Source organism: Branchiostoma lanceolatum, chromosome 1, assembly GCF_035083965.1.
Source record: "Branchiostoma lanceolatum isolate klBraLanc5 chromosome 1, klBraLanc5.hap2, whole genome shotgun sequence".
NCBI classification, from domain to species: domain Eukaryota; kingdom Metazoa; phylum Chordata; class Leptocardii; order Amphioxiformes; family Branchiostomatidae; genus Branchiostoma; species Branchiostoma lanceolatum.
The window spans coordinates 9,904,810-9,919,760 of NC_089722.1; the positions used below are offsets into that span (position 1 = coordinate 9,904,810).

Genomic DNA, 14,951 nt, shown 5'->3' on the forward strand with positions numbered 1-14,951 from the left:
CAATAGGCTTACCCCATACAATACATCGCCAATCATTCCATTCCATTTCTCTGATGTCGAGTTGTAGATGCCAAACTGTCCATCTTGGACTTCGTAGTACTCATACTTGAACCCAAGCTCAGTGGACATCCATGAGAGCAGGTCCATACAAAATCCTGCAGAAGGCCCCGATATGTATACACAATTGAAAACCCTTTGAATACATCCATAGCATGCAATTTATGAATCTGATAAAAAGTCCATTTGTACAATAAACAAGTCGATATGTTGTGGTACAGATGAAAATAAGTTACAGAAATCTGATGCCATGTCTTAATCAAAATATGCACATATGTTGTCCGTCAGCTTCCATCTAAAAGCTAATCAGATAAAAAAACTTTGCTCCTCCAAGATGCATCACATTCTATACATTTTGAAATTTCTATATACAGGTGCATATTTTAAGCACATGCATTGACATATTCCAAATTAACCTGTGACGTTTGAACAGATTGAAGTTGTAGATTTAATACAAATGTAGGATTGACTAACCCCGGAATCTGTCGTTCCCTGTTACGTTATTCCCGTCTTTGTCCACGTCTGATATCAACACAAACCCATTTGCAGCCTTAGTGACCACGCGCAGGGTTCTGTTGCTCAAGTCAGACACGTACGGATCCGCTTCTGCTTATTAGATACATTTGTCAGGCATATAATTTGATAATAGCATGCTAGTTGTTACTATGCAGTATTTGCTACATATTACCCAAAGCAATGGAATAGAAATATACATCATTGCCATTCAGCTGAAATCCATGATATCATCAAAATAGCAATCGTTAAAGTAAAAGATGTCTGAATGTACATGAAACAAGATGCTGTTCCTACCACCCCTCACACCCTACAGAAATTCAATAACTTTTTTCTTAATGATAGTGTGATGATTTGTACTACGTGGTCTTTTCCCGCATAATAATTACAAAACTATATATTCATCAACCCTGAATCTGTACCCTTAAGTATTGACAGTAAATCGAAAAAAGGAAAGCGCTCTATGGCATAAAAAAGTAAGCCAACTCACCAAACCGTATAACTCTTTCCGCCGTAACAAAGGATGCTGCAGTAACCAAAAACAGGGCTGCTCTACTAAATACAGTTGCCATGTCAGTATTTCCCCGACCGATATTTCTTTACAATATAACAACACCCATATCTACGACCGACCCGGTGTCAAGCGAAATACGTGACTTGCCAAATACATGAGAGGTCATGAAGTCGGCAATTATTTGGCTTGGCATACACGCCAAATTGGTGCGTTGTGCCATAACACATGAGCCACACGGTCCGCATGGGGGTTTCGAATATGCTGAATGCATTTTGCTCGGCTAGTACACTGAATTCAAAGATTACTTTAAAATATTGTAGTCTAATCAATTAAAAGCTAAAATTGTCCAAATCATAGGCAGACAATTTCACTGAAGACATAGGGCTGGTCGTCAATTTTAGTTTTCGCGGCCTCTGATTGGCGGAGTGCGTGACCTCTCACGTATTTGGCGGCGCAAGGATTTCGTTCCACACCGGTTTTCCGACTGTCTTGCCGGTTTAGCACGCACCTCTACTTCGCTAATTGCATTATACCTCCATCCAAATTGCGATACTAACTTGATAAAGAGATTGGAATCAACCTCATTGTCATTGACATTAGACAGATTAATGTCGCCAGCCTTTATAATTTATTTATTTATTTGCTTATTTATTCAAGATAGCTGGGTTGCCGCCTCAAGTTATAAAAGTTAAAATTTTCAATAGGGCACAGAATGTATATAAGCATGAACTAAGCATAAGCCATGTTAATTTCAGTCCGGTGGTGACAATGGTGAACGACACTCTGTAGAACAAACAAAATCCGCCAAAACGAAATCGTTGTCCATAACTGAAAGTCGTAGCCGTTCCAAAGTCAAAAATCACTAACGGTCGAGACATTGACGTTGAGGTCAGAAGTCAAGAAATTACACATGCATACCAAGGCGCTTTTAACTGCCTTAAGTAGAGGGGGTCGACAAAGTCCAAGGACAAAACTTCGCGACACCCACTTGGGAAATAACACAATTAATACTAGAGTTGGATGTTAAAAATAAAGCCGTGTCGGAAATCCAAAATTAAAGCTGATGAGGCCATTGCTATTGTGAAATAAAGTACCTTTTATATGGTTGCTCTTTCAAAATGATCTTTGTCCTTCCTTTTTTTTACAACTCCTTATAAAATATTCCTGTTATTCCTTGTAGTATGTAATAGATTTCGTTCCTCTGTGAAATGTGATCTCTTTACAGTATCGGGAATGTGATAATGTGAAAATTGCCTAATACGACATTGTTGATCCCAATTTTCCAATGAGCCAAAACCTGAATATTGTGATTTTTTTTAGTTTCAGTAATAGAAAGGTGTAAATTTAATCAAAGACGCTTTCATTTAATCAAAACTGCTAGTAAGACACTTAATTATGCAAATACCTGTACAACGGAATTTGTAACATATTTCAAATCATTGTTGATTCGAATGGACGAAAAATGTGGCTTTTCGCAAAACTATGCACCTTCCAGGTTTCCTGATTAAGATTCGCTCCCGGGGACCCCCAACTGACACACCAGTGACAAATCTCTCTCCGCATATCGATGCTTAGAGATTGGGTGGGGTGGTTGTGAGTGATGCAGTGCGAGGGCGTGGCCTTGAACAATGTGAAGTGATGGAAGGGTGACGATGACCCTAACCATTACGTCGATGAAGGTTAGACATCCAGGTAATAAGATATGCCAAAAAAAAGTTATTCACGCAACTGCATATGGTTTTGGAAACGGTAAGACGTTTCAGACCGACGTAGCAAAGGTATCACGGCCAATGTCATTTATAGACTCAAATGTAAGGAACCGAACTGTAATAACGCGTACGTTGGTAGACTAGTCGACCACTAAGAGCAAGGTATAGAGACCATTGCAGAGAGAGTGCTAACGGCTACTTTTCAGCCATGTTCCACCACCTACAACACAGTCAGGGACACTATCTCAATCTCGAATCCACTGATATCCTTGATCGCGAATGCGATGATGTACAGGTTTGCATAAGAAAAATGCTCCTTCCTAGTGCCAGTGCAACTGCGCCGCCTAGTGTAACTCATAAACTTGGCAAGCAGACATCAACAGGAGACATCAAGTGTAAAACGGGTATCTCATTGGACTGCGGCATGTTGGCGAATGTCATTCGCATGCAGTCGCCAATGTGCCGCGGTCGAATGCGATACCCGCTTTAGGCAGCGTAAACCTAAGCGGCCATGAAGTGATGTACGTTCTTTTGACATTCACTTCAATTTGTCGACGTCGCGATCTTTATTGCTTGACCCTTGAATGGTTATACATTTGATCCATGGACAACGATTTTGTTTTGACATGTCAGTGTTTTCTGTTCTACTGATTTTCGTCCACTTTATTAGTCGCCACCTATGACCTACTTAGACTTCATGGAAATCAACTATAAGTCGGAGGGGGCGACCCAGCTGTCTTGAGATGAAATGGACAAATAAATGAATCACAGATACTCGCGACAGCATTTATTTCAATGAAGATGGTTACCACTTCTTTATCAATTTAGTATCGCAAGTTGGATGGAGGTATAAAGCAATTAGTGTACTAGAGGTGTGATAAATTTGGTACTTTTGGAAAGAAAATAAGTTGGAAAACCAACACAGGGCAGGTCACAATTTAGTGTTCACAGCGTATAAGGTTGTTGCTGTTGGGTTAGAAAGGAAATACCGACATGGCAACTGTACTTAGTAGAGTATCCCTGATGTTGGTTGCTGCAGCATCCTTTGTTATGGCGGACAGAGTTGGTGAGTCGGCACACGTTTTTTGTGGGATAGAGCTCATAATAGGACATTACAGGCCGGGAGGGTGTCCATTACCTTTGTTCTATTCCTGTCAAAACTTTAGGGTACAGATTTAGGGTTGGTAGACATATTGTTTGCAATGAGTATTCATGGGAAGACCACGAAATGATAATCACCACACTACCATTCAGAAAATGTTATTAGATTGCTCAAAGGGGGCGGAAGGCGATCACCATCGTATTCCCTGTGAATTTTATGTTATCTATTGACCGAATGGCCACTGACTTAATAGATAAGGGTTTTGATATATAGTGCCATTGTTTTGGTCTGCAGAAGTCGATCCGTTCGTGTCTGACTTGAGGAACAGAACCCTGCGCGTGGTCACTATTCCTGCGAATGGGTTTGTGTTGATATCCGACGTGGACAAAGACGGGAATATCATAACAGGGAACGACAGATTCGGTGGTTAGTTCGTCTCTTATATTTGTACTAAAGCTACACCAACTTCAATCTATTTACGCACAGTCATTACATGTGCTTATCTATTTATATATAAAACATGCTGCAACTTAGAGCATGCTGCATCTTAGAGCAACAACAACGGTTTATCTCGAGCTCCTTAGAAGGAAGCTGATGGACAACGTACATGCAACTAAAGACATGGCAGCAGATCTCTGTAACATACTTACATCTATACAATTGCAAACATAGCCTTATTATAATTGTAGCTTCTTTGTTATCTGATCTATAGCTAGCATGCTACAGATATATAAAAAAAATATGTTTCCGAGGATATATTGGGGCCCTCTACAGGATTTTGTATGGACCTGTTCTCGTGGATCTCCACTGAGCTTGGCTTCAAGTATGACTCCTACGAAGTCCAAGATGGACATTACGGCATCTACAACTCGACATCAGGGAAGTGGAATGGAGTGATTGGCGATGTAGTATATGGGGTAAATATATTATCATCATTAATTTCCATTGATGGCAACTCATGACCAGGCATCTTGTACTCTATGTGCTATGTAAGTGTGGTCATTATAAACCTTGAAGCTTATCTTGGTGTCACGGCACGGCCTTATTTGATTTTCGGTAGCGTTGGCGTAGGATCTAAATGTAATACGCTTGATTCTCCACAGAAAGCAGACATCGCAGTTGCCCATTTGTCCATCACGTCTGAAAGACAGAAAGCTGGGGAGTTTACGCTCCCATTCTACGACAACGGAATGACGTTTGCCATGAAAAAAACAGCATCAAGGTGAATTAATTTCCTACCGTTGGTGATACCAAATGCATGTTGCAGGCTAAAAGTAAACTATCAAATTGATACAAGAATTCGGATCCACATTCGCTGCCACTGAGATATTGCCCTGTTATATTGATCAGTAAAGTGTTGTTTGCTGAGTCCAATTACATGCCGATATACTATCAAATCATCTTTATAACTTTTAGGACTTCGAATACCTGGGGCTTCATCAGCCCATTCCAGCCAGAACTATGGGCCACCATATTGTTGACGGCACTGGCGGTGGGACTCTTTCAAGGCGTGGCCAATTTAGTATCAAAGAACATGTAAGACGCCTTTATTCCTTTAGTTCAAAGTCTGGGGAAATGTTTATGCTGACTAGATTAAACTAAGTGTAAACTAACCATGGTTTCCAGTATTGTTGCTTAGCGACATCATATGTGGCCGATAGACAAATATTTGAGATGCATACTTATCTTTGCCTTGGCTCATCAAACCTCACCTCATTTAAGGATGCAATATTGTAAGACACTATTTCTGTTTAACTAATGTTTTGCCTGAGAAAATTTCCAAATCACTGCAACTGTTTGCTACACTTCTAACAGAGACAACGAAGGTGATGCATCTGAAGACAAAGATGAAGACAAAGAGATGGGTTTCTGGGAAGCTGTGTGGCAGTCATTTGTGGCTCTGGTTCAGCTGGGTCCGGAGTTCCTGCCAAGGTCATTACCAGGTATGGTATTCCTGAATAGTTTATGTGTATTGCCTCTTAAGTTGGCACTAAACGTTAGGAAACTTGATTTGATGGATCATTTCTCCGTTGTTACTTTATCAACTGTATAGAATTAAGTGTCATTGGAAAGCCTGTTTTATGCCAAGTTTGTCAAGAGCCTTAAAGTACTGTACTTTTATAACAAACATTGAAGCTTCCCAATGTTACATAATAGGATGCATTATATAAATTATTCACGGACATATGATCGACCGAAATGAAGTTTCCAAACTTTTGTGCCAAGTTTAGACAACTTTAGGGTATTACGGTAAAAGCATTATCTGATATAACAAGGTTACCGGCAAGGTCTAATGCTGCTTTGTCATTGATTCGACCTTATTTCATCTAGGTCGTATTTCTGCATTCTTCTGGGGAATTGGCATCCTTGTGGCCATCTCAACTTACACGGCCAACCTGGCAGCTTTCCTGACCGTCAAGAACGTGGGCTACTCTATTAGCTCTGCCGAGGACCTCCTTAGACAGGTAAGAGAGAACACTATCAACTGTATAAGAATGACAATGGCTCATTGAAGTAATACCTAAAACGTTAAGATATTATGTTTGGGGTGTATACTGCTGTACGATACAGGTACAGATTCTGAATCTACATCTTTTTCACGTGTTTAGAAGGAAATCTCATACGGTACAGTAAGAGCTTATGCGACATGGGAGTCCTTCAAGACCAGCACTACTGAACCGTACCACTCACTTGGAGTTACTATGAAGGCCAATGAAGAGTCAGTTATTGTGGAGAACCTACAGGAGGGTCTGGACAAGGTGCGTCAGGGCAAATATGCGCTGTTTGCGGACAGTGCTGAACTGGACTACCACGTGAGTTTAGATGAGTTTAATAGAAAGTTGACATGTTTTTTATAAATCATCTCGAGTAAAGCGACCAGTTGATTCCATAGCCTATTCGGCAGTTGTGCTCTGCTGAAAAAAAGTATTTTAAATATGATACTGCACCTGAGGTCCTGGAGTGTTTTTTCTTGTGAATGCCCAATCGGCTTTTAAGAAATATCGCAAACATTTCGCAAAAACAGTCGAAACGGTAAACTGCACGTACAAGGTCCCGAGAGTTTTGATTCTTATGTATTTCATTTTACTCCGATTTTTGTTTTGTTTTTCATTATTGCAGGCTAGCCGTCAGCCATGTGATCTACAGACAATCGGACGGGTGTTCTGGCAGACAGGGTACGGGATGCTCCTGCCTAAGAACTCCAAATACACCGTGGAGTTCAACAAGGCCATTGTGGCTGCAAAAGAACGAGGTGTATTTGACGCATTTGACGCCAAGTGGTGAGCACTGTTGTCACTTACAGACAGTTAATTGAGAAAAAAAATGGGCGCCAAAAGAAGGTATCATACATCACTAAAACTACAAAAGCTTTGTCATTGTCCGAAAGGCAAAAGTAATTCTAATGCAAGGTAGGACGTTAAGTTCTAAAGTCCCTTTGATACATGTCAAAAACTAGCGGCGTACTTTGAAACACGGCTGGAAACACTCAATGCCCTATGAATGTTAAATATCTCGAGAACCAGTTAAATTTCAAGCTTGAGGACTAATTAGAGCAGGCAAATAGGGTACAGCATGAAAATCCAATAGTTTTCCATTACTTTTTATATAGGATCAAAAGCCACGAGTGTTCCGGTACAGACCAGACTGTGCTGAAATCCTCTGTGATCGAACTACAGGACATGTTGGGTGTGTTCGTGCTGGTGTATGGAGGCATGGCGTTGGCTCTCATCGTGCTGGTTGGTGAATTCATCTACACATGCGCACAAGACGTGAAGAAAGCGGATCCCCATGTAAGAGGATGTCCTTCTATAGACTATTTTCTGAAATGCTTTTTTACAAGTTATCTTGGTATTGCCTGGAATGTCGAGACTTTACCATCAATGTGACAGTTGTGACGTGCAATCTTTTAATTAGAAATAAACACTTGGTCATAGGACACATGGACTTTGAAAATAGTCTTAAACGAAGTCAATTCCTATATAATATATTTCCTTGATCACCTATATTTGCCGTGGCTCTCTTTACTCATTTTAGCTCTTCCACTGATGATTTTTGATAATGACAAATGTCTTCTGTAGAAACCTGTGACAGTCATGGAGGCGGTGAAGACACGTCTAAAGAGAATCTTCTCTCGACGGAAGAGGAGCGGCGTCAAGAATGAAGTCAAACCGTCAAACATCTACCCGAACCGAGCCTTCATCGTTGATCTTGAGCAGATTCAAGATTGACACTCTAGAAGTCGTGTGTTCCAGGAATTGAAGAATATTTGAATCCGTGTCTATTTGGGATATTTGGTGCTATGTGCAATATAGAGGGTTTTGAAACTTTCCTCATTGATGATGCAAATCAGGGGGCACTAAATCTAATCAATCCAATATTTATTTAAGACCTACCGATGCACCAAATATCAAAGCAATCCATCTAGACATTCTTGATTTATCGTGTTCATACACAGACACAGACACACACACACAGCGCGCGTTCGGTAGAGCATATATAAAAAAAACTGTTAGTTGGTATTATGAAGGTACAGTTTATACATTCTTAGTTGGCAGTGTTATTGGCACGTCACCCATTTTTTGCATGTAAGTAATCAGATGAGATATGCATTTTATACGTTTGTTAGATAACAAGCTAATGTGATGTTTAGAGTAGAGTTACCTAAGAGAATTCGAACCGTTTTTTTTTAATAGATTTTGGTGTGTATTTGGTAATGTAAATATCAATAGATAATTGATATTTACTTACACTTGAATTGAATTGTCCATTGTGTCGAAACCCGTGGTCGTTAAATGGTGTCTTCAACACCGCATGTGATTTATTATACAAAGATGTAAGGCTCAAGTTAAAACAATTTGTAAATGGAGCTAAAGTGTGTAATGTTACACTAGGCAAAGATAATGATTAGCCTACAGAACTAGAAGCTCTATGAATGTCTTATAGCTTATGAAGGGTGGTCGATTAAGAGATATAAACATGCGCGTTTAATTTGTAACAGTATCGTGTTAAAATACAGCAAGGAAGTGCATACTAAAGCGAATATCTAACTGCCACTGGATTGCGACACGTTGGCGACTGCTTGCGAATGGCTACCGCCTACGTAACGCGCACAAACGACAGCTTGCTGCCCTATCGCTTGAGGAATAATTAGTGTCAGAGTAATGTGAGCTGCAAACTTCACGAATGAACCAACCGAATGATTTATTCCTGTCTTGAACAACAATCACAATCACTTTACCAGTCACTACTGGTTATAATAATAAATTTTCTTTATATTCGCTTGTTTTTATTCTTTATTACCATAAAGTACAACTTTCGACTCATATGTATTTCAGACTTTGCTATTTTTATTACTACACTTCGACAAAATAAGGTAATTTAAGAGCCATGGCATACTTGTCCTTCTCCGTGATAGTGCAAGGGGCCCCTGGTCTAACGCATAAACGTAGCAAGCAGACATGTGTCAGTAACAAGATGTTATTGAATTATGTTTATGTTTATGTCTCTTAAATGACCACCCGTTATAAGCCATCCATATTGCGTTGCCTTGTTTCCTGTTGTTAAAAGAATGCTTATAAATCAGACATTCAAAAATCAACAACACCAGACAGAATGAAATATATTTATTGTTTAACATTATGACAACGTTTGCTTAGTTTCCAAAATCAAAGATAAGCCATTAATGTTTTATTTGTGATCATCGCCTAAATGGCGTCCATTATAGAAACTTTCACAAGGATTAAATTGATTTTCTAGTAGCGTTTTGACCTGTGTCAGTCACCCTTGCCCCCAATGAATATTAGCACGACCTCAGCGTTGATCCACATTTGCTTTATGATCAACTTTAGCGGGATCACTGAATAGGTCAAACCTAACTTGTTATTCTCGAAATATCTAATGGAACGCAAATGAAACATCTTGATTGCAGATTACGTCCTAAGATGTAATATTATCAAAAAATTATTGATTTTGACTGGAGATTATTATTGTAACATTGATGATTGTGTCAACCAATTGTATGATTCTGCACGTACAAAATGCATGGGCAATAAGGAACTACATGACAGAAAGTTGGATATGATATGTCAGATATCTACGCTGCAATTCCCCGACCTTCTGAATCACGGCTACTCCGTTATCTGAAAATCCATTTCGGTGATGAAGACGCACCTGTTCCCCTTTCCCCACCGGGACAAAACTGTGAACACATGACCTTGTCGGGAGAATAATCCCCATAGAACCTGACCGAAGATCAATAACCAATAAGGCCAGGCTGGAGCCCGTGTCGTGATTTAACTGCACCACTATGGGCGGGAATAACCTATTAATTATTTGTCACGTTTGATTCACAATGATATAGTCATTATTGGAGGAATGGGCTACTCAAGGAGCGTTCGATTATCCATATGGAGGGCAATGCCCTACTAAGTATGAATACTTGCGCATTGCTTTAATGTAGAAAGAGATCATTTTGTTAGATTTATCTTTATCATTATGTTCACAATTATGGCATGCGATCATGGGTCGACCGGTCAGAATCTGTTGATTCTTCTGCTATCATTGCCAGTCGTTGTTCCCTCTACTACCCACATGTAACCTCTACTATGTTATGTTATTTTCAGCACAATACTTATAATTTCAGGGTCATACATTGTCCCTCCGAATGCCCATCGTTTTTTTTCTGTAACCTCAAGATCAGAAGCAATACTCAAATAAGCTACAAAATCTATTCAATAAAAATGTCAGATTTATGATTTGCATCTATGAAGATTATCATTGATGTTCTTTATGATCAACTTGTAACTTAACTTGTTATTAAAAGTTTAACATTGTAAATCTGAAAATACATTCTCAAAGCCACATCCATGCGTTATTCCTGGCATTGCCATCAATGTGGCTGATGACGGTGGTCACGGGTGTCTCATTACCTTCGATGCTTTCATTCGTATCGACCGGTTCTCTGCCAGATGAGCCGATAATGAGGTGACACATATCGAGTTACCGTTCATGACAATATTGATACAGGACAAATAACCTACTTCACACAAAGTAAAGATGAGTTGTCGCTGGGCATTTCCACAGAATGTACTTGTCAAAGTTTTAGAGAATGTGTCACGTATTCATGAACGTAATCTATGTAATGGGGGCAAAGATAAAGTCTTTTCCCAGAGACCAGCGTGGCTATCACATCCAGTGGGTGGTTCAGAAGGTGCGTGATACAGAGCATGCCTGTGGCTAAGGGTAGATAAGTAGAGCATCAACATCCCCGACCCCATTACTCTGTGGGAATAGGCCAAGTAAAGTGGTGCTCTCGGAAAGATCTTACTGAAAGCTGTAGATAAGTTGTAGTTTTAAGGTCTTACATATGGATATGTCAACTCGTAACTATCTGTGAGTGACGCACACACACAAAGTTCCAAAGGAAAAACACTTTCACAAAGATTGAGTTAAGCGTTGTTTCTTTAGGCGTTTTACCGTATTTCTAAAACACAGATGTATCTATTCAACAGAATCACGTCAATCTGAATCCATCAAAATGTCGTTAACGGTAAACATGCGCCTTGTGGGAAGACAGTAAGATTCGTGCGCACATATGTGACCATACAACATTGCCAGCAACACCAGTGGTAAGAAATGGAACCTCAATTAAATTTCATGGATTATAAATAATGGGAGCCAGCATCAATGGGATTTGGCCAATACGCGAGGAAGGGTTGTATCGTTATCCTTGTAAACCCTTGTAAATCAAATCGAAGTAAAAGTGCCGGGTCAACATGTACATGGCAACGAGGCTTGATGGCGCAGGCCAGCTTAAGGAGATTGATCTGTTGGGGTGCCTCGTGATCTATCGAACAGACTTGGTGAGACATCACCTTAAGAGCGTAATTTCCCGGTAGTTACGAGACGCCCATTTTGTCATCTTGGTTGATGAGTGTACTTCCGGGGAGGATAAGATTAGACAAAGATGTCTTAATGAAATTCTCCCCGTACCCAAGACGGCACTATGCTGCTGGCCATTATGATAGTGCTGAGGGGTCCTTAGCCTCGATGGACTTAGTGTTTGGAGGTGCCTTGGCTACCCTTGTGATAGTCAAAAGGCTTAATCATGCTTCGAATAGTCAGATATGTAAATAGGAAGCAACATCGGAAGGCGTGGGAAATATTTCTAACCCATGTTACTTGCAGCTATGATTGTGTTCACCTGGTGGATAGAAACTGCAGCCCATGGACACATGATAGATCATAGACGTACCGGTACTTAACGTTTTCGACCTTCTTTAGTGTACTAGATCCAGTGATCAAATCTCCAGCTGCGCTACAGATTGAAGTGCTGTAGCTTTTGGAAGAGCTTTATATTGGGATCACCCTCTTGGGAACTCCTCAAGCTGGTGAAGATATACACTTCTCTATCAGTCATGTGTGGAGTGATGTGCAGAAATACCAATAATCTATATTGGATCTGCCCACGTGAATTCCCACTTACGCACCTCCCTGCAGAAGGACTGGGGTTGCAGAAGTACAGACAGTTATTGCCTTCTTTACGACAACGTTGTCACATAAAGCACATGTATTAATGTCTTCCTAGTGACCGGCGATGCCCAAATGAATAGCGTAGGTTGGCACTGGTTTTGCAGAGTAACAACATTTCCTCCAACCCAATTATATAAAGGGAGATATTAAGAAGATGGGTAGACGTTATGTACGTGACTAGACGTACGAACGACATCCAACAAGACCGTGAACCGATTTATTACATTATGCTAAGTGCCTGGACGTATCTCCGCCACCTGTGCCTTGGCTCTTCATCAATTATGTGAAAGATTCTATCATTTTTCAAGTGACGTTTGTATGTGTCGTCTGGAACTTGTGGGCGGAAGTTATTTGGTCTCTCTTATCATTCATTGAATCATGTTAGATGGTTGTCTCACAATCGAATTGCAACTTAAAGCAGGAGAGATAAAATATAGAGGTAATAAATGTGTAAAGGCCATACAGAGTTTCTGTCCTGAAGTATGTTTGCTTTCTTGTTACTGTTTCTCCTCAGAACAAATCTTTTTATCTGTGCTCACATCAGCGTCTGACGCATATGGACAATGCGGACATCAGAGACAGGAAAGTAGCTGGCCCGTGGATTAACACTCTCGACGCGGATCCTTTGTCTTTAAAGAAAACTGTCAGGCTTTCTGGCGCCCCATCTGTCTCTGGGTGACCATCTGGCTTCGCCAGGGAGACCTAGACTGTCTAGTGTAGCTTCCCCGCGATTTTGACGGTAATCTTGCTTTGGTTTAAACGGGAAATGCTAGAATAAACCGGCGCTTTTTAAACTAAAAGATAACGAACGCTGCAGACTATGCCACACAAAGCTCTTAAGTCCGGTACACTGTTCTTTGTTCCAAGTATATCATCAATTGTGTTGAAAAAGTATCTCTGAGAGATAAAAACGGTAGGAAACCCGGCTCAACGGGAGGGGGTAGTTTTTAACTACCCATTCCCAACGGCGCCACTCGTACTTGATTGATGTGACAAAGGCTTTATGATGGTCTTTGTAGTTTTGAGTTTCAGCGCTGTCAGCGAATTTACAATTTTGTCAGGAAAATGTTCTTGTTGATTTAGCTTAGTAGAATGTCTAAATGTCTTGTCTTTAATGTATCCATGCCTAGCAATCTGTAGTCTTGGTATCCTTACAGGTTCCACAATACTCGTGAACCAGCTATGAGCCGATGGTTCGTCAAAGTTATGCAGCTATGTGTGACTTCAATTACCAATGAAACCCCAGTATTCATACTAGCGATGGTTCATAAACTCACATACATTATCCAAATTTGACTATGAATGGAAAGGTGGGTCGATAGTTTTAGTCAGCAAAATAAATGGATTATACCTGTCAGCCGCCATCGTGAATACCGTTAGTACCTATCACAATTCTGATCATGAAGTTCCGTGTCTTTTGAGATTCACTGGCATTTCGAGAAACATCAGCATGACGAGATCGGCGTCTCCTCAGGCCCTTCCCGCGCAGTAATTCGTCCCGCTCGCGCATGAACACTGGACTGCTGGAATTAAGAGTGCTGTGCAGAATCATGATTGGATTATGGTATTGCTAGTCACCTCCAGGCTCTTTTGGTGCATTTTAACAAAGAGTTGAAATTGGACAAGTATGGTTAATAGTCACCTTTCAATGATTTATAGTCGCTTTTCAATGGAGGCTTGACTTCTATGTTATGAGCTGAGTTGCTATTCGCCACTGACTGCTCCAAATCCATTATACATTGTACCTGTACATGTTTTGGTTTTAGTATGTTGTATTCTCGTCTGCTGACGAGATAGTAGGTTTTGCGTTCTACTGATGATGAAATCATATTTGTTGATATATGGGAGTGGAGACATTTACAGCATCGGCATTCGGCAAAGTAAGCGGATTTCCTGGTCGAGATAAACCCATCATCAATAAAACTTACTTCTGATACTCTGTTTCTTATCATGAGCGATTATCATATGAGGAATTATGAAACATATAAAAGGATCATAAGTTACGCAGCATGCAACCTCGCGATCATATTTCTTGCTTAAAATTGACAATTTGGTAGGTCGTTTCTATATGATTTATGTTACCGGGATATGGCAATGGTATATGATGCATCTCTTAGTTAAACCAAAAACGAATTGCATACCTGCATGTACTGCCTCACAAAATGTAGCGGTACTAATATAAAGTAGGCTGTTATACCTTTTACGTCTTCATGCAGACACGGGATATGTTGTAACCAATCAAATGTTAGGATAGGTTTTGTTTTGTTTTCTTAGATAAATATGTATGCATATGGTTAAAGCTAATGATATAAACCTACATGAGCAACTATCCCGGCAACTATCACTTGGTGATAATAATAAATGATATAAAGATAAGACCGCTATCTTACATTGAACGCAACTCTACTCTGTCGGCCAAATATAGCGTACAACTCGGTCCATCAATACAGATGATCTGTAGTCAGTATGACGTACTTTCTTCACCATAGATTGATGACAGGTTCCAAGATGCAGTTAGTCTCAG

The 14,951-nt window shown here is 40.2% G+C and overlaps 2 protein-coding genes across 2 annotated transcripts in view; one reads left to right on the top strand and one right to left on the bottom strand.

Annotated features, from left to right (window-relative positions):
• Nucleotides 1–1,264, bottom strand: part of LOC136432841 (glutamate receptor 1-like) — a 44,789-nt gene extending 43,525 nt beyond the window's left edge. Inside the window, exons 1-3 of the mRNA XM_066424401.1 lie at nt 1,061–1,264; nt 532–663; nt 13–155 (exon numbers count right to left, since the gene is read on the bottom strand). Coding sequence (XP_066280498.1) covers nt 13–155; nt 532–663; nt 1,061–1,142 — 357 coding nt within the window. The 5' untranslated portion in view covers nt 1,143–1,264. The remainder of the gene's footprint in view (nt 1–12; nt 156–531; nt 664–1,060) is intronic.
• Nucleotides 1,265–4,182: 2,918 nt separating this feature from the next.
• Nucleotides 4,183–8,395, top strand: LOC136427794 (glutamate receptor 1-like). The gene is made up of 10 exons (XM_066416968.1): nt 4,183–4,321; nt 4,670–4,812; nt 4,999–5,117; nt 5,312–5,431; nt 5,711–5,838; nt 6,227–6,360; nt 6,505–6,708; nt 7,016–7,176; nt 7,506–7,686; nt 7,975–8,395. Exons 2-10 carry the CDS (start codon nt 4,678–4,680, stop codon nt 8,122–8,124), a joined length of 1,332 nt encoding a protein of 443 aa, XP_066273065.1. The 5' UTR covers nt 4,183–4,321; nt 4,670–4,677; the 3' UTR covers nt 8,125–8,395.
• The last annotated feature ends 6,556 nt before the right edge of the window (nt 8,396–14,951 follow it).

Bases quoted from the DNA above. Each gene is read 5' to 3' on its own strand.
- LOC136427794 (XM_066416968.1), top strand. From the start codon at position 4,678: ATGGACCTGTTCTCGTGGATCTCCACTGAGCTTGGCTTCAAGTATGAC. The intron at 5,839-6,226 runs GTATGGTATTCC...TATTTCATCTAG, and splicing joins CCTGCCAAGGTCATTACCAG to GTCGTATTTCTGCATTCTTC. The intron at 7,687-7,974 runs GTAAGAGGATGT...TGTCTTCTGTAG, and splicing joins TGAAGAAAGCGGATCCCCAT to AAACCTGTGACAGTCATGGA.